The sequence below is a fragment of the Rhinopithecus roxellana genome, chromosome 4 (assembly GCF_007565055.1).
Source record: "Rhinopithecus roxellana isolate Shanxi Qingling chromosome 4, ASM756505v1, whole genome shotgun sequence".
Lineage (NCBI taxonomy): Eukaryota > Metazoa > Chordata > Mammalia > Primates > Cercopithecidae > Rhinopithecus > Rhinopithecus roxellana.
Window position 1 is genome coordinate 72,906,014 of NC_044552.1, and position 25,204 is coordinate 72,931,217.

A 25,204-nucleotide genomic window follows, 5' to 3' on the forward strand; every position below is an offset into this window, starting at 1 on the left:
TTAACAGGAAGTAGTAGAACAAGGTTTAAAAGCAGACTTCCCACGGTATCTCTTTTTTTTCCCCCTACTTTGTCATGGCTGGGTGACTTTAGGGTTTAAAGTTTAAAATACAGTTGGCCCTTGAACAACGTAGGGGTTAAGGGCACAGATCCTCAGTGAAGCCAGAAATTTGCATATAACTTTTGACTCCCCCAAAACTTAACTGCCTATAGCCTACTATTGACCAGAAGCCTTACCGAGAACATAAACTGTTGCTTAACATGTATATTTTATGTTGTATGTATAGTACTATACTGTATTCCTACAATAAAGTAAGCTAGAGAAGAGAATATGTTATTAAGAAAACCATAAGAAAAAACGTACTTACTGTTCATTAAATGGAAGTCATAAAAGTCCTCATCCTCATTATCTTCACATTGAGTAGGCCGAAGAGGAGAAGGAAAAGGAGGAGTTTGTTTTGCTGTCTCAGGAGTAGCAGAGGCAGAGAGGTGGGGGAGGTAGAAGTAGTGGAGATGGGCACACTGTTGTAACTTCACAAAAGCACATCTTGATATCTGATTTTTTTGCTTCTTCATTTCTCTAAAAATGTTTTTATATGGTACCAATCCTCCTTTTATTTGCTTTAGTTTCGGTACCTGTATCACAGAAGGGTTCATGTTGTAAAATAAATCAAAAGTAGTCTTGGATAAGTGGAACCCTTTTGACAGATTCTCTAATGTTAATTTGTTTTCTGACACCACTTCTTCTATGTCTTCTTTTTTGGGGGGAAGGGATTCCATTTTTTTAAATCTGAGATTTGCTCCTTTATTTTTTATTTGTTATTATACTTTAAGTTCTAGGGTACATGTGCACAATGTGCAGGTTTGTTACATAGGTATACATGTGCCATGGTGGTTTGCTTTACCCATCAACTTGTCATTTACATTAGGTATTTTCCCTAATGCTATCCCTCCCCCAGTCCCCCACCCTCCGACAGACTCCGGTGTTTGATGTTCCCTACTGTGTGTCCGTGTGTTCTCGTTGTTCAGTTCCCACCTATGAGTGAGAACATCTGGTGTATGGTTTTCCAACCTTGTGATAGTTTGTTTAGAATGATGGTGTCCAGCTTTATCCATGTCCCTGCAAAGGACATGAACTCCTCCTTTTTTAGGGCTGCATAGTATTCCATGGTGTATATGTACCACATTTTCTTAATCTAGTCTATCATTGATGGACATTTGGGTTGGTTCCAAGTCTTTGCTATTGTGAATAGTGCTGCAATAAACATAATGTGTGCATGTGTCTTTATAATAACATGATTTGTAATCCTTTGGGTATATACCCAGTAATGGGATCACTGGGTCAAATGGTGTTTCTAGTTCTAGATCCTTGAGGAATCATCACACTGTCTTCCACAGTGGTTGAACTAATTTACACTCCCACTGACAGTGTAAAAGGGTTCCTATTTCTCCACATCCTCTCCAGCATCTGTTGTTCCTGACTTTTTAATGATCACCATTCTAACTGGCATGAGATGGTATCTCATTGGGGTTTTGATTTGCATTTCTCTGATGACCAGGTATGATGAGCATTTTTTCATATGTCTGTTGGCTGTGTAAATGTCTTCTTTTGAGAAGTGTCTGTTCATATCCTTTGCCCAATTTTTGATGGATTTTCTTTTTTTTCTTGTAAATTTAAGTTCTTTGTAGATTCTGGATATTAGCCGTTTGTCAGATGGGTAGATTGCAAAGATTTTCTCCCATTCTATAGGTTGCCTGTTCACTCTGATGATAGTTTCTTTTGCTGTGCAGAAGCTCTTTAGTTTATTTAAATCCCATTTGTCTATTTTGGCTTTTGTTGCCATTGCTTTTGGTGTTTTAGTAATGAAGTGTTTGCCCATGCTTATGTCCTGAAGGGTATTGCCTAGGTTTGCTGCTAGGGTTTTTATGGTGTTAGGTCTTACATTTAAATCTTTAATCCATCTTGAGTTAATTTTTATATACCGTGTAAGGAAGAGATCCAGTTTCAGCTTACTACATATGGCTAGCCAGTTTTCCCAGCACCATTTATTAAATAGGGAATCCTTTCCCCATTTCTTGTTTTTGTCAGGTTTGTCAAAGATCAGATGGTTGTAGATGTCTGGTGTTATTTCTGAGGACTCTGTTCTGTTCTGTTGGTCTATATATCTGCTTTGGTAGCGGTACCATGCTGTTTTGGTTACTGTAGCCTTGTAGTATAGTATGAAGTCAGGTAGCGTGATGCCTCAGCTTTGTTCTTTTTCCTTAGAATTGTGTTGGCTATGTGGGCTCTTTTTTTGTTCCATATGAACTTTAAAGTAGTTTTTTCCAATTCTGTGAAGAAAATCAGTGGTAGCTTGATGGGGATGGCATTGAATCTATAAATTACCTTGGGTAGTATGGCCATTTTCATGATATTTATTCTTCCTATCCATCAACATGGTATGTTCTTCCATTTGTTTGTGTTCTCTCTTTTGTTGTTGTTGTTGTTGTTGTTGTTGTTGTTGTTGAGCAGTGGTTTGTAATTCTCCTTGAAGAGGTCCTTCACATCCCTTGTAAGTTGGATTCCTAGGTATTTTATTCTCTTTGAAGCAATTGTGAGTGGGAATTCACTCATGATTTGACTCTCTGTTTGTCTGTTATTGGTTTGTAGGATGCTTGTGATTTTTGCCCATTGATTTTGTATCCTGAAACTTTGCTAACGTTGCTTTGATCAGCTTAAGGAGATTTTGGACTGAGATGATGGGGTTTTCTAAATATACAATCATGTCCTCTACAAACAGACACAATTTGACTTCCCCTTTTCCTAATTGAATATACTTTATTTCTGTCTCCTCTTGCCTGATTGCCCTGGCCAGCACTTCCAATACTATGTTGAATAGGAGTGGTGAGAGAGGGCATCCTTGTCTTGTGCCAGTTTTCAAAGGGAATGCTTCCAATTTTTGCCCATTCAGTATGATGTTGGCTGTGGGTTTGTTATAAATAGCTCTTATTATTTTGAGATACATTCCATCAGTACCTAGTTTATTAAGAGTTTTTAGCATGAAGGGCTGTTGAATTTTGTCAAGGGCCTTTTCTGCATCTATTGAGATAATCATGTGGTTTTTGTTGTTGGTTCTGTTTATGTGATAGATTACATTTATTGTTTTGCATATGTTGAACCAGCCTTGCATCCCAGGGATGAAGCCGACTTGATCGTGGTGGATAAGCTTTTTGATGTGCTGCTGGATTTGGTTTGCCAGTATTTTATTGAGGATTTTCGCATCGGTGTTCATCAGGGATATTGGCCTAAAATTCTCTTTTTTTGTTGTGTCTCTACCAGGCTTTGGTATCAGGATGATGCTAGCCTCATAAAATGAGTTAAGGAGGATTCCCTCTTTTTCTGTTGATTGAAATACTTTCAGAAGGAATGGTACCAGCTCCTCTTTGGTACCATTCTCTGGTAGAATTCGGCTGTTCATCCATCTGGTCCTGGACTTTTTTTTGGTTGGTGGGCTATTAATTATTTCCTCTATTTCAGAACCTGTTATTGGTCTATTCAGAGATTCACCTTCTTCCTAGTTTAGTCTTGGGAGGGAGTATGTGTCCAGGAATTTATCCATTTCTTCTAATTTTCTAGTTTTTATTTGCGTAGAGGTGCTTATAGTATTCTCTGATGATAGTTTGTATTTCTGTGGGATTGGTGATGGTATCCCCTTTATCATTTTTTATTGTGTCTATTTGATTCTTCTCTCTTGTTTATTAGTTTTGCTAGTGGTCTATTTTGTTCATCTTTTCAAAAAAAAAAAAAAAAACCAACAGCTCCTGGTTTCATTGATTTTTTTGAAGGGTTTTTTGTGTCTCTATCTCCTTCAGTTCTGCTCTGATCTTAGTTATTTCTTGCCTTCTGCTCGCTTTTGAATTTGTTTGCTCTTGCTTCTCTAGTTCTTTTAATTGTGATGTTAGGGTGTTGATTTTAGATCTTTCCTGCTTTCTCTTGTGAGGATTTAGTGCTATGAATTTCCCTCTACACACTGCTTTAAATGTGTCCCAGAGATTCTGATACGTTGTGTCTTTGTTCTCATTGGTTTCAAAGAATATCTTTATTTCTGCCTTTGTTCCGTTATGTACCCAGTAGTCATTCAGAAACAAGTTGTTCAGTTTCCATATAGTTGTGCAGTTTTGATTGAGTTTCTTAATCCTGAGTTCTAGTTTGATTGTACTGTGGTCTGAGAGACAGTTTGTTGTGATTTCTGTTCTTTTACATTTGCTGAGGAGTGTTTTACTACCAATTATGTGGTCAATTTTAAAATAAGTGTGATGTGGTGCTGAGAAGAATGTATATTCTGTTGATTTGGGGTGGAGAGTTCTGTAGATGTCTATTAGGTCTGCCTGGTCCAGAGCTGAGTTCAAGTCCTGGATGTCCTTGTTAACCTTCTGTCTCGTTGATCTGTCTAATACTGACAGTGGGGTGTTAAAGTCTCCCATTATTATTGTGTGGGAGTCCAAGTTTCTTTGTAGGTCTCTAAGGACTTGCTTTATGAATCTGGGTGCTCCTGTATGGGTGCATATATGTTTAGGATAGTTAGCTCTTCTTGGTGAATTGATCCCGTTACCATTATGTAGTGGCCTTCTTTGTCTCTTTTGATCTTTGTTGGTTTAAAGTCTGTTTTTTCAGAGACTAGGATTGCAACCCCTGCCTTTTTTTTTTTTTTTTTTTTTTGCTTTCCATTTGCTTGGTAGATCTTCTTCCATCCCTTTATTTTGAGCCTATGTGCATCTTTGCATGTGAGATGGGTCTCCTGAATACAGCACACTGATGGGTCTTGGCTCTTTATCCAATTTGCCAGTCTGTGTCTTTTAATTGGGGCATTTAGCCCATTTACATTTAAGGTTAATATTGTTATGTGTGAACTTGATCCTGTCTTTATGATGTTAGCTGGTTATTTTGCCTGTTAATTGCAGTTTCTTCCTAGCATCGATGTTCTTTACCATTTGGCATGTTTTTGCAGTGGCTGGTACTGGTTGTTCCTTTCCATGTTTAGTGCTTCCTTCAGGAGCTCTTGTAAGACAGGCCTGGTGGTGACAAAAATCTCTCAGCATTTGCTTGTTTGTAAAGGATTTTATTTCTCCTTCACTTATGAAGCTTAGTTTGGCTGGATATGAGATTCTGGGTTGAAAATTCTTTTCTTTAAGAATGTTGAATATCGGCCCCCACTGTCTTCTGGCTTGTAGAGTTTCTGCCAAGAGATCAGCTGTTAGTCTAATGGGCTTTCCTCTGTGGGTAATCCGAGCTTTCTCTCTGGTTGCCCTTAACATTTTTTCCTTCATTTCAACCTTGGTGAATCTGACAATTATGTGTCTTGGGGCTGCTCTTCTTGAGGAGTATCTTTGTGGTGTTCTCTGTATTTCCTGAATTTGAATGCTGGCCTTCCTTGCTAGGTTAGGGAAGGTCTCCTAGATAATATCCTGAAGAGTGATTTCTAACTTGTTTCCATTTTCCCCGTCACTTTCCAGTACACCAATCAAACATATATTTGGTCTTTTCACATAGTCCCATATTTCTTGGAGCCTTTGTTCATTTCTTTTCACTCCTTTTTCTCTGGTCTTTTCTTCTCGTTTTGTTTCATTAATTTGATTTTCAATCACTGATATTCTTTCTTTCACTTGATCGAATCGCTATTGAAGCTTGTACACGCGTCACAAAGTTCTGGTGCCGTGGTTTTCAGCTCCATCAGGTCATTTAAGGTCTTCTCTACACTTTATTCTAGCTAGCAATTCGTCTAAGCTTTTTTCAAGGTTTTTAGCTTCCTTGCAATGAGTTAGAACATGCTCCTTTAGCTCGGAGAAGTTTGTTATTACCGACCTTGTGAAGCCTACTTCTATCAACTCATCAAACTCATTTTTCGTCCAGTTTTGTTCCCTTGCTGGCAAGGAGCTGCGATACTTTGGAGAAGAGGTGCTCTGTTTTTTTTGTTTTTTTTTTCATTTTCAGCTTTTCTGCTGTGGTTTCTCCCCATCTTTGTGGTTTTATCTACCTTTGGTCTTTGATGTTGGTGATTTACAGATGGGGTTTTGGTGTGGACGTCCTTTCTGTTTGTTAGTTTTCCTTCTAAGAGTCAGACCCCTCAGCTACAGGTCTGTTGGAGTTTGCTTGAGGTCCACTCCAGACCCTGTTTGCCTGGATATCACCAGCAGAGGCTGCAGAAGAGCAAATATTGCTGCCTGATCCTTATTCTGGAAGCTTCATCCCAGAGAGGCATCCGCCTGTATGAGGTGTCTGTCAGCCCCTACTGGGAGGTGTTTCCCAGTCAGGCTACATGGGGATCAGGGACCCACTTGAGGAGACAGTCTGTCCGTTCTTGGAGTTCAGACACCGTGTTGAGAGAACCACTGTTCTCTTCAGAGCTGTCAGACAGGGACGTTTAAGTCTGCAGAAGCTGTCTGCTGCCTTTTGTTCTACTACGTCCTTCCCCCAGAGGTAGAATTTATAGAGGGAATAGACCTTACTGAGCAGTTCGAGCTTACTGGCCTCTTCGTTTACACTTTGATCTACTCAAGCCTCAGCAATGGTGGACGCCCCTCCCCCGTCAAGCTACAGCATCACAGATTGATCTCAGACTGCCACACTAGTAGTGAGCAAGGTTCCGTGGGAGTAGGACCCGCTGAGCCAGGCATGGGAGGGTATCTGCTGGTCTGCTGGTTGCTAAGACTGTGGGAAAAGCATAGGATTTGGTCAGGAGTGTACCGTTTCTCCAGGTACAGTCTGTCACAGCTTCCTTTGGCTTGGAAGGGAAATCTCCTGACCGCTTGTGGTTCCTGGGTGAGGCAGTGCCCTGCCCTGCTTCAGCTTGCCCTCCATGGGCTGCACCCACTGTCCAACCAGTCCCAATGAGATGAACCGGGTCCCTCAGTTGGAAATGCAGAAATCACCCGTCTTCTGCATCAGTCTTGCTGGGAGCTGCAGACTGGAGCTCTTCCTATTCAGGATTCAGCTCCTGAATACTGGTTTGGAGGCACTCTTCTCCATCAAGTCGTCTTCTGTTAATTTCTCTGGTGTGCTGTCTAATTAGGTCTTGAATTTCTCCAAGATCCATACCTTGCCATTCTTCATCCCCACCCTTTTTTCTGTATCCACTATTTCATTATTTCCTTGACTGACACTGTTACAAACCCTGTGAGGTCATGCAAAACATCTGGACACAGTTTTTAAAAATTTTATGAATTTGTTGTCTTGGGCTTGATGGTTTTCTTGGCTTTTTCAGTAACAGCTATGACATCTTTGATGATATAATCCCTCCAGACTTTCATGATGTTCTCTATTGGGATTCTCTTCCATAGTGTTGACAGTCTTCCATAGAATACTGTGTGTAATGAGTCTTAAATGTCCTTATGACCTCCTGATGTAGAGGCTGAATTAGAGCTGTCATGTTTGCGGGCAAGTGGACCACTTTGACACCTTCAGTGTGAAACTCATGGAGTTCTGAGTGGCCAGGGATGTTGTACAGTTATCACAAAATTTTTAAAAGACAGTCCCTTAGTGGCAAGGTACTTCCTGACTTCAGGGACAAAACGTCGATGGGACCAATCCGGAAAAAGGATTCTCATTGTCCATGCCTTTTTGTTGCCTTGCCTTCTTTTTTTGGCCTTCTTTTCCCTTCAAGGCTTGAGGGTAGCAGCTTTATATATAAGGGCAGTTCTGATGATAAACCCAACCGCATTTGCACAAAACAGTAGAGTTAGCATGTCCCTTCCTGCCTTAAATCCTGGTGTTCACTTTTTCTTACTAATAAATGTCCTCTGTGGCATTTTTTTTTTTCTGGAATAAGACATTCTTATCTGCATTAAAACTCTGTTCAGGCAGATATTGTTTCTACTCAATTTTTTTCTTTTTCTTTTCTGTTTCGTTTTGTTTGTTTGTTTCTTTGTTTTGAGAGAAAGAGAGAGAAGGTCTCACTTTGTCACCCAGGCTGGGCTGGAGTACCGTGGCATGATCACAACTCACAGTAGCCTGGACCTCCCAGGCTCAAGTGATCCTCCTGCCTCACCTCCCCAAGTAGCTGGTACTACAGGCACATAACATCGTGCCCAGCTAATTTCTGTATTTTTGGTTGAGATGGGGTTTCACCATGTTGTTCAGGCTGGTCTCAAACTCCTGAGCTCAAGCAATCTGCCCACCTCAGCCTTTCAAAGTGCTGGGATTGCAGACAGTCATGCCTGGCCAATTATTATTATTTTTTTTTCAAGCAGCATACATGGAAACCAATTATTTTCTTAATGGCATCTGGGAACTGATCTGCTGCCTCTTGGCTGACAAAAGCTGCACCTTCTCTTGTTGTGACATTTTTAGGGCCAAACCGCTTTCTAAAAGTATCAGACCATCCTTTGCTGCCATTAAATTTTCCAGGTTTAGATCGTTTACCTTCCTTTTGCTTTAAGTTGTAGTATAAGGACTTCACTTTTTCTCAAATCATGTTAGAGTCTATATGTAGGCTTTTCTTGTAACAGCCATGCACCCACAAAAAGTGCATTTCGATACAAGATTAAAAGGTATTCACAAAAAAGTACAAGGTTTTTGTGTCTGCTGGTGTAGCTGCAGCAATGGCTTCATGATTTTCCTTTTCTTTTTTTATAATTGGCCTTAGGTTTGATTCATTTATCTTGAAATGCTAAGCAACCACAGCTGTAGACCTCAATCTGTGATTCTTATCAAGCAAATCAACTTTTTCTTGTAATGTTATGACTTTCCTGTACTTGAGAGTACTTCCAGCATCACTGGTGGCACTTTGAATGAGTCTCACAATGTATTCAAGGTTTACAGTATTGCATAAAACATGGTGAAAAATACGCAAGAACCATGAGAGATTACTTCCTACTCTCGTATACAATATATGGAGAAAGAACTGCTCAAACAGCATTTTAAGTGGATACAACACTAGCGCTAACTGCAATATCAACAGAGGGTGGCTATAAAATTATTACAGTAATACAGTATTACTACACTTAAATTTATTGTTATGATTTAGTACTATTAGGTTGGCAAAAACCGCAATTACATTTGCACCAACGTAATACATCTTTACATTTCTTTATGTTTCTCTTGACTATGATTGGCACTATGTATGTGTTTTGTGTGTAAGTTTTGATATGTTTTAACTTTTATGATAGATTTCTGTATATTTTGTGGTAGTAAATAAAATACACTCGTTTACATATATTTTATGCATTCATAACATATCTTTAAAATATTTTTTAAATGTTTAAATATTTTTAGGCTATGTGGTTCATCTGCAAGTTTTTTCAAATTGTCTCAAATCTCCAAAATTTTCAATGTAATTATTGAAAAATATCCACATATAAGTGGACTAGCACAGTTAAATGATTTTGTTCAAGGGTCAACTGTAATTCCAAATAAATGCCAAATTCAACAGGACACCAGTTTTAATATTACATTGTTCAATATTTATCTCTGATCACAAAGTATCTGAGGCAAATATCATGCTAGATTTCTACTGCTTGCAAAGACAAAAACTCAGTGCTCTGGATATTAAATTTTATATGTTTCATTTTGCTTAGGTAAATATGCTGAAGATATATTTGGAGAATTATTCAATGAAGCACATAGTTTTTCCTTCAGAGTCAACTCATTGCAAGAACGTGTGGACCGTTTATCCGTTAGTGTTACACAGCTTGATCCAAAGGAAGAAGAATGTAAGCTTATTAATATTGTATTTTCTTCTGTGTATATATTTCAAGTTAGATGAGATGAATGATATATTTAAGAACAATATTAATCATGAATTTATTACAGATCGTACCCATGTCCTTTGGTGTACATATTGTAATAAATCAGTGAATTATCTAAAAATGCCATCAGTATGACTCTTCTGGCTTTTCTTTTCTACTGTTTTAAATCTCTTCTTTTTGTACACTACACAGCTCCTAATTTTGGCATAAATAAGTCATTTTAACCAGATATTTTCCTCCATTCTATTCATTCTCTTTCTCTTTTCTCCCTTATAATTTATTTGTATACTTTTGTCTTAGAAATAAAAACTATTAGAAAATTACCTGAAATCTTTAGGTTTGACTCTTCAAGAATGTAACTACTTTTTTTTTGAGACAGAGTCTCATTCTGTCACCTAGGCTGGAGTGCAGTGGCACGATCTCAGCTCACTGCAACCTCCACCTCCCAGGTTCAAGCGATTCTCCTGCCTCAGCCTCCTGAGTAACTGGGATTACAGGTGCCTGCCACCATGCCTGGCTAATTTTTTTATTTTTCGTAGAGATGGGGTTTTGCCATGTTGGTCAGGCTGGTCTCAAACTCCTGACCTTGTGATCTGCCCGCCTCGGCCTCCCAAAGTGTTGGGATTACAGGCGTGAGCCACCACACCCGGGCATATAACTGCTTTTAATATGCTTTTTTATGTGCATATTGCTAAAGTCTTACTAGTTATTTAACTGAATGCAACTTCCTACTTTAAATGAACATTTCAAAAACAAATTGCCAGTATGTAGGGTGTAAACATTCTATACCAAGATATTAAATCAGGAATAATCAGGTAAGGAAGCCACCCTATAAGCTAAAATAACTGTAGAAACTTCAGTGGTAAAATCATGTTTTATGCCTTGATAGAATACATTCAATGCCGATGTTTCCTAAATGCCTTTTTGTTTGTTTTACAAAAAGAAATGTAATACTAAGAACATAATTTGCACTTATCTACCGCAGAGAATTGTTTAATGGAATTTCGTACACTCTCTTCAAAATATTTTTGTTGCATTAAATAGTATATATGCAAATTATATAATAGATAAAATTTTTAGTGTAACTGCAAATTATATAATAGGTCTGAACTGTAACAATAAAAATACTAAAGGATATCACTGGAAAGAACAAAAATATAATGTATTTTGATGGATGTCTTAGTGATGGAACCAGCTACTTTTGAAATAATCTAATGTGTAAATAAGGAGAGGTAAATACTTGGCACACTAGATTTCTACCACTTGTAAAATGTAAACTCAGAGCTCTGGATACAAGAAAACAAGGAAATAATACTTAAAAAAATAGCTTTATTAAGATGTATTTCACAACCTACCTATACCTTGCAGTTCACCCATTTAAAGTTGAAGTGTACAGTTCAGTGTTTTTTAGTATATTCAAGTTATGCAACCATCACCACAATCAATTTTAGAGTATTTGTATCACTTCAGAAAGAAGCCCTGTACTCGTTAGCAGTCATTCTGTTTCCCCTTCAACTCAACCCCTAGCAATCACTGATCTTTCTGTCTGTATGGATTTGCCTGTATGGATTTGTCTGTATGGATCTGTCTGTATGGATATTTCATATGAATGAATAGTACAATATGTGGTCTTTTGTGAGTGCTTTCTTTTAGCATAATGTTTTCAAGGTTAATTCGTGTAATGTGTATTTATATTTCCCTGATGGCTAATGATGTTGAACATATTTTCATGTGCTTATAGGCCATTTGTATATCTTCTTTGGAGAAATGTCTATGTAGTTCCTTTGCCCATTTATAATTTGGATTATTTGTGTTTTTATTTTTGACTTGTTGGAATTCTGTATATATTTTGGATCTAAATCCTTTATCAAATAATGATTTGCAAATATTTTCTCCCATTCTTTAGGTTGTCTTTGTTGGTGGTATCCTTTGAAACATGTGCATGTATCAATACATTAATTACACCTCATGGAATTCTTGAAATAAAATCATTGTTAGTGATGAAAAAATACTTTATGGTCATGCTTTCAGATATATAATTTATAGCCAAAATTTGTTTTTTAGATAACTATTTCTAACTTAAATATAAATTTATGCCATCAAATAATAGAGAGATACACGGGCAGTTCTCATATGTAACAGAAATAAAAGTCAACATTTAGTTTCAAAATATTGTTACATTTTAACAAATGTCTTAGAACCACCATTAAACTTGAAAGTGAAAATACAGATAACAGTAAATAAGATGTTTGTGTTAAAAAACAAATTTTAATTTGTCAACAACTATACTGTCAGAATTATACATAGTTTCCTTTAAAATTTTGTGGAGCAGTGGGGGAAGAATTCAGAATCTAAAAGCTGAACTACTTAATTTGAAATTGTTTTGGAGAAGTTGTATTGAAAGAGTTTTCAGTTATTTAACCTAGGTTTTTTAATTCAGCGGGTGTTCAAAAAAAATAACATCATGCGTACAGTACTAAATTGCACAGTGTGGTATCAGTTTTTTTTAACCATTTTGTAGTAACTGAAAACTTAACAATTTCGAAAATATTTTTAAATGACTTTTAAACAAAGACTTGTACAATTATATTTAAGTCAATTATGTTTATAAACATTATACTGATTTATTGCTTTATAATTCTATTTTATTAATATCAGATGTTATTGTTGGCAAGTGGAAGGGGCTTCACCACAATGGTCTGTTAATAATAAGACAAGCGATAAATGGGAGGAGTTGAAGGTAGAAAAGTACATCATGCTTATTACTTTACATGTTTCTTATATCCTTTACCAAGGAAGTTTGGGGAGATTAAACACTAGGTTTCATCTTAGTTACATACTTATTGATTAGTAAGTGGGGTAGGAGAGTGGCAAGAATTGATTCACTTTGCAGAAAACACAAGCCACTTCTGGCAGGAGCCTGAAAACAGTGTGTGGTATTGTGGCAAAACAATTAGCCTTAAAGGTAAACAGATCTGACTTTTGTGTTCTGGCTCTTCTGTTTATTAACTGTTTAACCTCAGATCAGTTATATACTATTTCCTAGCCTTGGCTTTCTTGTAATATTTCAAAATGGAATAATTCATATCTTACTGAATTATAAAGATTAAATGAAATGAAAGTTAGTGAAACCATCTAGCACATATAGTATGTACTCATTAAATACTGTATCTCCAGTGCCACTTTTTAGTGACAGTGGGGAAAAACTTTTTGCTTCTCTGAATTTTATTTTAGTATTTATAAGTGTGTTACAGGTCATGCAGCAGTGGAGTTGCTAGAAATGCAGTTATGGTGCCGTTGTTGCAGAGCCAGCCTATTGCACTTCCTGTGCCATTGGTCCCGTGTTCATGTTGAGTGAATTTACTTGAGAAGATGATAGGAAAATTATTTTAGGGAGAAGGATAAATTAAGAATTGTTGGCCGGACGTGGTGGCTCACACCGGTAATCCCAGCACTTTGGGAGGCCGAGGTGGGCAGATCACGAGGTCAGGAGTTCAAGAGCAGCCTGGCCAACATAGTGAAACCTCATCTCTACTAAAAATTAAAAAAAAAAAAAAAAAAAATTAGCTGGCCATGGTGGCAGTTGCCTGTAGTCCCAGCTACTTGGGAAGCTGAGGCAGGAGGGAGGAGGAGGAAGGAAGAGGAGGGAGGAAGAGGTTGCAGTGAGCCGAGATCGCACCACTGCACTACAGCCTGGGTGACACAGTGAGACTCTGTCTCAAAAAAAGGAATTGTTAGGATTGTTATACTGACCTTGCTATGTTATAGGGTATTTGTCTGTATACTTAAGGCCGTATTAAATATCTAAGAAACTACCTTATTTTTTAATATCAGGAAATCACTCTTAAGAGTTAAGAATGCAGCATTTTTGTATATTTGTTATTTTAACATGCTGCACAGTTCAAAATAAATGAAGTTATTTTTAAATCATCACATATGTGATGGGGCTGTGCTAGTTACTGGGAATACTAATGTATAAGATAGTCTTCAAGAGCTTATAGTTAGGTAGAAATCCTTATAGTACAGATAAAATATAAGTTAAAAAGAATAATATAGATCACCTAATACTTAAAAAATTTCCTTTACAGTAAAGTTTGTTTTAACTTGATAGTACACATACAAGATTTATAGCATACATAATGTAGAGGTTAACAGCATGTTTAACCCACAGTGCCACTAATAAGTAAGTAATTCCTTTCAGAGTTACTGATGTAAGCTAAAAAGAAGGAATAAAGGGAGATGGAAAAGAAGATTAATAGGAGAAGAGAACCTAAGTTGGTGGGGGCCCATGATGGCAGGTAGAAGAAAGAAAAAGGTATATTTGGTTGAAATGTAGATATGTTTCAGATGTCTTTAGGGCCCTCTGAGCCCTAAAAATCAAAGGTTAATTAAAACCTATCTGATTGGGAAATTAGGCACAGAATGATAAGGGTAAATATAATGATAGAACATTTATAATATGGTTTCTGATTCATAAGCCACTAAGGTCACAACCTCTTGAGCCGTGCTGACTTTTAGACAAATACAGTATATGAATTTGCCCTTATGTTAAATCATCTTAGTAAAATAAAATAAAATGAATTCTTGATTTTTGTTTCAGTGTCTTTGCAAGATATAACAATGAGGAAAGCTTTCCGAAGTTCTACAATTCAAGACCAGCAGCTTTTTGATCGCAAGACTTTGCCTATTCCATTACAGGAGACATACGATGTTTGTGAACAGCCTCCACCTCTCAATATACTCACTCCTTATAGGTAGGTAGGTTAGTAAATAGTAGCCCTATTATTTATCTCAGACTTCAGATTGAAATGCTAAATCCCCAAACATTCTTTATTTCATTGGGCTTCTAGCAAACACAGAGAGCCCTCTCTGTCCACCACCTTTGGAAAAACCTTTGTTTTTATTCACTGGATGAATTCCTAAGATTCTGGCATACAAAAGACAAGACCTATTCAAAAGAGTTGTTTTGACAAGTTAAGAAAAGCCACTGGTAAACTTATTAATATAAAGAGATAAGGAGTCATTATTGTCCTTTTAATTTAATTTTTAATCAAATGGAAAAAGCTCAAAATTCTGTCCTACTAACAAAATAAACATTATAATTTTTGCTTGTTTTGTCTACTCTTTTTTTTTTTTTTTTTTTGGAGGCAGAGTCTTGCTCTGTCACTCAGGCTCACTGCAAGCTCCGCCTCCCAGGTTCATGCCATTCCTCTGCGTCAGCCTACCTAGTAGCTGGGACTACAGGTGCCCGCCACCAAGCCTGGCTAATTTTTTGTATTTTTAATAGAGACGGGGTTTCACTGTGTTAGCCAGGATGGTCTGCATCTGACCTCGTGATCTGCCCGTCTCAGCCTCCCAAAGTGCTGGGATTACAGGTGTGAGTCACTGCACCCAGCCTGTTTCGTCTACTCTTGATTTGTGTGCATTAATTTCTTATATAATGAATAGGTAGTACCTTAAAATGCTTTATACCACTTTGAATAAAATCTGGAATTATTTAACCTTTTTTTGAAGTTCTTTCACATGGTTTGTTAAATGGGTAATTTAAGATGTATAACACATCCTGAATAAAATAGTATTTAGAGAGTTATTTGAAATTGTAAGTCAGTGTGCAGATCATTAGATATAAATGTGACTATTAGAATGACTATTACGTGATATATTTTGGATTTAGTAAGATAAATAAATCATACTATTGGCAGAAACTTCAAAATTTCTCTATTCTAGATGATGTTACTGTCTTTTCAGGCTTTTATCTTTGGCAGAGCTATTTGTAATTATTGGAATTGCCCAAAGGACTTTTGAGAAAATTTGGGATTCAACAGAAGTTAGGGATGAAAATTGCCCAGCTGTACTTTGAAGTATTAGTACTAACTCAGAAAAGCATCTGGTTTTCCTCTTTTCTTTGTTTTCTCAGATTTGTGAGAAATTTTCTATTGGTGCAATATTCAATTTTATTTTGTCAATATTTTAACACGAACTGTATTTTATTAATGTAAGAGGATAATCATTTTAGTGAAATTATTTCTGTTCTGATTGCCTAAGTCTTACTAATGTGTGTTTTAATTGATACATTTCAGAGATGATGGTAAAGAAGGTCTGAAGTTTTATACCAATCCTTCATATTTCTTTGATCTATGGAAAGAAAAAATGTTGCAAGATACAGAGGATAAGAGGAAGGAAAAGAGGAAGCAGAAGGTATTACAAAAGATTAAAAAATTGAGGTTAATTTTTATATATTTGTGTTTTGTTGCATATATTGAACTTCATTAATCTTGTATTTTGACAGTTTTATTTTATTGGGTCCATATAGTTAAATACTGAAGTCTTTATAACTTCACAGAAAGAACACAGTCTGATGGGGAGCAGATGAGCAATTAGGTTATTAGAGTATGGCATAATAAGTGCCGTAGCAGAGGTATGCATAAAGGGTTTAGATAACACAAAATAGCATCTGCTTTAGCTAGCAGCCAGGGTAAGCACTTCCAACAAAGCTTATAATGAATCTTGAAGAACAGATAGGAGTTAGTTAGGTGGACCAAGGAAGAGAGGAACATTTTGGTAAGAAGGAACAGTGGAATCTTGTACAGATATTGGTAATGTAGATTAAGCTAATATTTTCTTGCTACAGAGCACATCCTAAACATTTCTCTCCTAAATGTTTTGGAGAGGTTATTATATTCACATGAAATTTCTGTTATTTCTGTTGTCATTTTCCACTTTCTAATAAAATTCACTTGTATCTGCTTTATATTTCATGTTAATGATGACTGAAAACACAGAAGGTTGAAGCAAAGTTAGATTTAGGTTGAATTATGAAGGAGGCAGGTTCTGTCTTTATCATCTCTCTGGTTCTCCTGTAGCTATCTCTGCTTTCCCTAATCCCTGTATAATGCTGTTGTATTGTCTTCTTTGCTAGATGGTAACCCAGTATTCTAGCTAACGTTTGCAAACTGGTGACTGGCAAGCCAGATTATGCCTGTAGGGAGTGTTCCATTTGCCAAACACAGAGGTTTTTAAATTTTGGAAGTAGAGTGCCTGAGATGGACATATCTGTCTAGCTCACCACTTGCCCCATCTTACACCCGACTGATTTCATCCATGTATGTTATCCGCTTGGCCGCTTTGGGCATTTGAATTTGTTACACTTACTCTAGCCCTTTCTATACTTTCTCCCCCAGTTTTGAATCACTTTTTGTTATATTGTTTAAAGACAATGTTTTCTGTTGAGTGATATGGTTATTATGGGTTAATTAGGTAATTGAATTTTTTTCTAATGTGTTGGCTAACTCATCAGTTACTTTCCAGATAACATAACCTTAGTAAATTTTTACATTTTTATTAGAGGTAGGCAATGCCGTTAATGGTAGGAATTTCAAACTAATGCCTGTGGAGCAAGGGTTCATGAATCTTTTTTCATGTGAAAGACTTTCTGACCTCAAATTGTATTCTTTAGGCATACTATTTTGTGTCTGGCGCCATCAGTTCGAATTAGGGGTTAAACAAAACATGGCAGGAAACTGGGACTACAGCACACTGGCTAAGATTTAACTCTGAATGTACAAGTGAACCATTTCTGTGTTACTTTTACTATATTATGATGACATTGTCTTTTTTAGTGTTGATGTTAGAATTTTATTTTGATTGTTACAACCTCTTTTTAAAAAATTAGCACTTAAGCATTTGACTTTGTTTCAATACATCTGTTATAGCAGAAAAATCTAGATCGTCCTCATGAACCAGAAAAAGTGCCAAGAGCACCTCATGACAGGCGGCGAGAATGGCAGAAGCTGGCCCAAGGTCCAGAGCTGGCTGAAGATGATGCTAATCTCTTACATAAGCATATTGAAGTTGCTAATGGTCCAGCCTCTCATTTTGAAACAAGGTTTCTTTACTTTTGTTTTTGTTTCTTTAAAAAAATGATAAAACATTGGCTTTATTTGTAATATCTGTACTTCTAAGTCTTGAGTCCTAAACTGTTGAACAGGCAGACCCTGTTATAAATATAGAGATTATTTCAAAATCCCGACCACTGTGGGCCTACTGAAGTCAGGCCTTGAGCAGGTCATTTTCATACCTGGACCTTAGTTTTGTCATCTGTAGAAAGAGGTGGTTGGAGTGACTGATCTTTAGGGTTGTTTTAACTTTAGTGTGAAATCTCAATAGTCTCTCAATATTTCAGGCACAGTCTGCTAGAATTTTGTAATAGAAGTGTAGGGTCTGGGACTTTTTTGAAATACTATTGATTTATTGCATATAAAAAAGGAGTGAAGAAGGGGTTCTGTTTTGTTCCTTTTACTTTCCCCTGACTTCGTTTCTTTGCCACATCACCCACCTCAGATACATTTGGACTTTCAAACAAAAGTATTCATCCCTTTTGTAGAAAAGAATAGATCTTTTTCCTTTCTCAATGGCCAGGGGCCCTAACTAAATAACATACTACCAGCAAACACATTAAACTGGCATCTCTCTATGAAGACATTTACTTGGGTATAGTCATGTTTGTTTGTTTGTTTGTTTGTTTTGAGACAGAATCTCGCTCTATCACCCAGGCTGGAGTGCAGTGGTATGATCTCGGCTCACTGCAACCTCTGCCTCCTGGGTTCAAGAGATTCTCCCACTTCAGCCTCCCAAGTAGCTGGGATTATAGGCACATGCCACCACGCCCAGCTAATTTTTGTATTTTTAGTAGAGATGGGGTCTCACCATGTTGGCCAGGCTGGTCTTGAACTCATGACCTCAAGTGATCTGCCTGTTTTGGCCTCCCAAACTGCTGGGATTGCATGCATGAGCCACTGTGCCCAGCCTAGTCATATGGTTTTTTAATGGAGAAGAGCTTAAGATTTTTTTTTAAGTAATATACGTATACATTATTGGGCCATAAGTGTGCAACATCTTGACCTATTTTAGGAGAAATATACATCTGAGAGATACTATTTATCTGTGTTACTGAAAGAATTGACATTAAAAAATTATAGACACATTTATTTCTACTACAGTTGAGTAATTGAGTAAATAAGTACAGTTGAGTACTTATCTGGCTCACTAAATCTGTTAAATCCAACTTTGTCCCCAGAATGTACTAGTAAATATTTATAAATATTAACATGTTTGAGGTATCTAAAATTTTGCTTACATCTAAGTCACATGTTGCTATGTTACTCAGCTGTTTCCTGAGTGCCCTTGCACGTTTAAAACAGCAGAAGGATAGAAACAATATAGCTAGCCACTTCTGTGCTGTTAGTATCGGGGAGGCCTTTCTCTCTGGTGCAAGACTTTTAGAAGTCATTTGAGAGCACACCGATATATGCTAATAGTAGTAGAAAACTCATTTTCCTATTCTACCTTTCTGTCATTGGTATCTTCTTGTAAAGAAAAAAACTGAAATAGAGGCAGATAGCTTTCCACACAATTTGCTGAAAGTTCATTATTTTCTTGTTTATTAGATTACGTATGTAATGCTTTTCATCCTGTGAGTTGAATTAGTATTCTGTTATAAAATAATAAAATAACTGATGGTCATCCTAGTAGATCTCTAAATCAACAAGTAAGGGTAACATTGTGAGCAGCATTCTTTGTTTTAAAAGCAGGATTAATGTAATACTTTTCTGAAAGTTTCTTAAAAATAGTTAAAATATTGGCATTGAAAGGATAAACTTTAAATATTTAATATCTCATGTAGAACACTTTTCCTCCCAATAATTCAAGAAAAATTCACTGATAATGTATATTTCTTTTAGACCTCAGACATACGTGGATCATATGGATGGATCGTACTCACTTTCTGCCTTGCCATTTAGTCAGATGAGTGAGCTTCTGACTAGAGCTGAGGAAAGGGTATTAGTCAGACCACATGAACCACCTCCGCCTCCACCAATGCATGGAGCAGGAGATGCGAAACCGATACCCACCTGTATCAGGTATATTGGAACAAGCATATGATGTTTTATCTTAGGAGTCAGTAACTTTTTCTTTCAAGGACGAGATAGTAAGTATTTTTGGCTTTCAGGGCTTATAGTTTTTGTCACAAGTACTCAATTCTGCCATTGTTGCATGAAAGCCACCATAGACTATACATAAACAAATGAATGTGTCTGCATTTAAATAAACTCTGTTTATAAAAACAGGGAGCAGGTCTGATTTGGTCTATGGGACATTATTTGTAATCTTCTGGTTAAAGCTGACACACTCTCCTAGGAAAATTTAGCTAATAAGAATTTAAAGACTAAAGCCTGTTTCATTTTATTATAGTGTTGTTATTAAGCATATCATGTGCAGTGTATTAAGAAAAATTAAGGATTTTTTGGAATGTGGGTAACAGTCTAAGAAATGGGAACCAAAGATGTGATTATTAATACTAATTTGGTATTAAGGAAAATACTTAAAGAATTTCAGAGAGGATTGGCAGTTGCTCATAATAATCTTTCAGTAAAGCTATTTTGAAGTTTAATCTTGTCAGTTATTATCCAAATGATAAATTTCTAATAGAGAAATATTAGGGAAATTTTCTAATAGAGATGTAGAGATCAGCTTTACAATTTTCAGTTAAAAATCCACTTTTCTATCACTGACTCATTTGATGTTCCATCCTCAGGAAAAGAGAGAGCTGTGAATTTCTTTCTGTGGTTTGTAATTAGCTGTCATTGATGTAACTGAAATAGCATATGATGAGACTTAGTAGTTTCAGTATAAATACAACATTGTATTGGCCACAAGTATTGCTACAAAATTGCATTATGATCAATGTTGAGTCATTACAGAGACTCCTGTCAGTATAGAATTGAGCATTTTATTTATCCAAGTGAGCATAAAATGTCTGAGTGGATGCAAAAGTTGCATGAAAGAATGAGACTATTTAGACTATTACAAACCAAAGCACCACTCATTAACTTTTTCTGTTGATGTGTTTTTAGTTCTTTTTTTTTCTAAATACTGTTGAAGATGTTAAATTTCTATAGGAGCATGTTAATGGATCTATTTTGATGTAATTACTGATAGTCATTTATAGTTTGTGTGGTTAGATTTTCTCTTTAGGCTTTTCTCTTTTAATAACTTGCTAGAATCTCTGTCATTTCAGTTCTGCTACAGGTTTGATAGAAAATCGCCCTCAGTCACCGGCTACAGGCAGAACACCTGTGTTTGTGAGCCCCACTCCCCCACCTCCTCCACCACCTCTTCCATCTGCCTTGTCAACTTCCTCATTAAGAGCTTCAATGACTTCAACTCCTCCCCCTCCAGTGCCTCCCCCGCCTCCACCTCCAACCACTGCTTTGCAAGCTCCAGCAGTACCACCACCTCCAGCTCCTCTTCAGATTGCCCCTGGAGTTCTTCACCCAGCTCCTCCTCCAATTGCACCTCCTCTAGTACAGCCCTCTCCACCAGTAGCTAGAGCTGCCCCAGTATGTGAAACTGTACCAGTTCATCCACTCCCACAAGGTGAAGTTCAGGGGCTGCCTCCACCCCCACCACCGCCTCCTCTGCCTCCACCTGGCATTCGACCATCATCACCTGTCACAGTTACAGCTCTTGCTCATCCTCCCTCTGGGCTACATCCAACTCCATCTACTGCCCCAGGTCCCCATGTTCCATTAATGCCTCCATCTCCTCCGTCACAAGTTATACCTGCTTCTGAGCCAAAGCGCCATCCATCAACCCTACCTGTAATCAGTGATGCCAGGAGTGTGCTACTGGAAGCAATACGAAAAGGTAATTTTCTCAGCTCCATGAAAAGCATTGCTATAGTAGCATTGGAAACTTTCTAAATATTTAAGACAAAAATGTGTTCCTTATTTATAGAATTTTAGGTGATCATGTTGTGTACAAATGGCCCTTAGAAAGTAAAGCTATATCCAACTTATATTTAAAATTATTTTCCAGAAAGTAGATCATATTTGATCATTTTATTTTTATGCTTTGTAGGTATCCTTAAAATGTTTATTGAGTGAATGAGAAATTTAATATATCAGACTTGTGTTATAGAACATTTAATTAAAACCCTTTATATTATGCTTAATGTGTATATTAACTCCTTTAAAAATAATATTTTCTTCAATGTTAAGGCTGTTCATTTCGGGTATCCATGACACTTACTCTACCAGATGCCTTTAAAGGAGTGAGGTTCCTCCTTTAGTAACAAAGGAAAGACTTCTCATATTCATTCATTTATTGTCATTATTTCCTAAGCAATGACTATAGGCCAGGCACTGAGCATATAGAATGAATAATAGTGCCTTTCCCTCGAGTACAGTGGATAATGAAGCCACAGAAAATATATTCAACAATGTCTAATTTATTTGACCATTGGGATGATAGAAGAAATGTACCACCTCATTAATTTTTTAGGGGGTGGTAAGCAGGGAGGTGTAGTAGACCATGATGGATAAATAAACTGTAGATACCTACTGGGATACCTGGTAAGTTTTACCAACTAATAACACAGATAACATAAAGATGTAATGCCTCTCTCAGTATGATTTCTTCACATTCTTTTCTGATCTTTTTTTTTCTATTAGTATTTCTCATGTGTATTTGATTTTATTCCAGAAATATTAATAATATCTAGTATTTAGTATTTAGTATTTTGATTTAAATGAATGGTTTGGATTCACTATATCAGGTATTCAACTACGCAAAGTAGAAGAGCAGCGTGAACAAGAAGCTAAACATGAACGCATTGAAAATGATGTTGCCACCATCCTGTCTCGCCGTATTGCTGTTGAATATAGTGATTCGGAAGATGATTCAGAATTTGATGAAGTAGATTGGTTGGAGTAAGAAAAATGCATTGATAAATATTACAAAACTGAATGCAAATGTCCTTTGTGGTGCTTGTTCCTTGAAAATGTTGGTCATTCTAGTGTTTTGCTTTCTTTTCCTTATAATAAATGACCCTTTTCCTCCATAACTTTTGATTTCTAAGGAAAATATTAGCATACATTTCAAACTAAATGTTTTACAGTGGCTTATCTTTTTCTTCCCCCTGAAAAGACTAATTTGGTCAAATAAACCACTAAGTATTAAGCATGGACAGCTGTTGTTAGAGTAGCAGATTCAGTTTTTTGATATATCTTAATTGTGTACTTTGTGAATTTTAATTTAAAGAAAGCAACTGAATTGAAATCTTGAGGGCAGCTGTATCTATTAATGAGCCTTATTCCATTTCCTGATGTTTTAAAAGAAGAAACACTGCCTTGATTATATGAATACACTCAGAAAGTACATTTAGCTTGTAGTGTTGAATTCTCTTAAAGGAATGCTTGAATTTTTTCATTATTGTTTTATTGTTTTTATATACTTGCCTTATTTGAATGTTTAGCAGTATCCCCTTCCCACTTATATATTGTGTGATATGATTTTGCTTGCCTATAGGAGTTAAAAACTTTTCCATGTGAAATACTCTGACTTAAACATATATGTAACTTACATAACTGTTAAGAATAACAGTCTGATTTAATAAATGGTTCATTTTAAAAGTTCTTCAGTGTTGCTCTTTGAATAAAATGATTTATCATAATTTATCAAATACTGTATGGTAGGCTTTAAATAGTGAATGAAAATTTTAAAAACACTTAAGCTACATAATTTCCTCTTAATTGCACAGCTTCATATTGTCTACTGTGTAAGGTAGCTTTTATGTCATTTTCCTCCTAAGTTCATAAACTCTATATTTCTCAACTGTTTGTGGTTTTAAATTAAAACCTTAACTTGTCATCTAATTTCAGCAAACCTTAATTTCAGTTTAACAGTGTTCTTGAAGTTACGTTTTGCAGCCAGGCATGGTGTCTTACACCTGTAATCCTAACATTTTGGGAGGCTGAGGCTGGTGGATCACTTGAGCCTGGGAGTTTGAGACCAGCCTGGGCAACATGGCGAGAACCCCGTCTCTACAAAAATATACAAAAATTAGCCGGGCATGGTGGGGTGTGCCTGTAGTCCCAGCTACTTGGGAGGCTGGGGTGGGAGGATCACTTGAGCCTGGGGAGGTTGAGGCTGCAGTGAGCTGAGATCATGCCACTGCATTCCAGCCTAGGCAGAGTGAGACCCTGTTTGAAAAAAAAAAAAAAAGAAAAATTGTATTTTGCAATGATAAAATGAGTTAATGTTTGCACAGCTTAGATTTAGGGGTGGAGGGGAAGCACCATTAATATCAGATTACTTCATTTAAAGAAACGACTCAATGAAGTTTGGGTAAGTTGATTGTAGAAGTGACTGCGGTCTTCAGCCTTGCCTATATCTGCTCCTTTTGCAGTACAATTTACAGTTCTTCCCATCAAGAGGTGAGTTCTGTTCCCATGCCCTTGAATCTGGGTGTCCCTGAAACTTGCTTTGGCTAATAATAGCATGCAGCAAAAGTGACAGTTGTGCCAGTTCTAAGCCTGGGTCTCAAGAAACCTTGCAAGTTTTAGCCTTCTCTCCTTCCATCTCCCTCCCTCTCTCAAACCTCTGCCGTGAGAATAATCCCAAACTAGCCTGGCTGAAGATCAGAAACCTCATGGAGGAGAGGTATCTCAGGTGAGACCATCTTAGACCAGCCAAGCCCAAACTCGCTTGCTGGTGGTAGACAGATAAGCAAGCCTGGACAAGGTTAGCCTAGACTAGCCCAGCCCAGCCCAGCCCACTGATTGAAAATTCATGAGCAAAAGTAAATGCTTATTGTCTTACACCTAAGTTTTGAGCTGCCAACATTATTGTGGCAATAGATGGTTGATGTGCGAGGTCACTTTGTAACTTGATAATTTGGAGGAGGCTATCTGGGCAGATAACTAATGACCTGTAATCTTTATAGAATAGGAATAATGAACCAAATTCTATTGTGGCAATTCAGTTTGGACATTAAAAAAACATTTTCTGATAGCTTTAATAAAATACTTGATTTGCTCTTTTGGGTAGCTTAGAAAGAACAAGAGATTAGAGAGCCATTTGAGGTTCCTTTCCAACGTCATGAAAATGTATATTGTCAAATTTAACTCAAGAAAATACGTCACAGTTTAAAGTCTAAGTGTTCTTACAGTCAAAAGGAGGCAACTAGTATGTATATTTTATAAAACTCAAATATATATATATTTGGGGCCAGATAACCAAAACATAATAGTACTGGTTTTGAAGCAGCTAAGGATGTTACAAAAGGAAATTGGTGAAGATTTCTTAATAATAGAAGCAGACATGTTAATCAGTAAAGCCCTGCAGTATATATGCTCAGTAGTCTATGATAGACTTTTTTCGTTTTTCAGAACATTTTTGGAAGACGAAAAAGTGCCTGCAGACTAAATAAGCCAGATATGTAGTGTCCATTTTAAAATCAAAATAATCTTTTAATCTAGATATTTAGCTTAACTTGCTGAGGGAATTTTGGAACAGAACATTCAGTGGCCAGTTTTCATACCCTAAGAAGAATGAAAGTTACTGGGTAATAACTACCTTCTCTTTGAATTGGTTTACTACTCAGGGTCATGCACAAGCATAGAATCAGGAAAAAAAAATTC

At 36.8% G+C, this 25,204-nt stretch overlaps 1 protein-coding gene across 2 annotated transcripts in view; it reads left to right on the plus strand.

The window, feature by feature from the left end:
* Positions 1 to 23,197, plus strand: part of WASF1 (WASP family member 1) — a 79,088-nt gene extending 55,891 nt beyond the window's left edge. For both annotated transcript variants that reach the window (XM_010366017.2, XM_010366016.2), the window contains 7 exons: positions 9,552 to 9,686; positions 14,323 to 14,476; positions 15,803 to 15,920; positions 17,435 to 17,607; positions 19,463 to 19,642; positions 20,800 to 21,428; positions 22,339 to 23,197. In XM_010366017.2, the coding sequence (XP_010364319.1) occupies positions 9,552 to 9,686; positions 14,323 to 14,476; positions 15,803 to 15,920; positions 17,435 to 17,607; positions 19,463 to 19,642; positions 20,800 to 21,428; positions 22,339 to 22,496 (1,547 nt within the window). In that variant the 3' untranslated portion in view covers positions 22,497 to 23,197. The remainder of the gene's footprint in view (positions 1 to 9,551; positions 9,687 to 14,322; positions 14,477 to 15,802; positions 15,921 to 17,434; positions 17,608 to 19,462; positions 19,643 to 20,799; positions 21,429 to 22,338) is intronic.
* Positions 23,198 to 25,204: the final 2,007 nt, after the last annotated feature.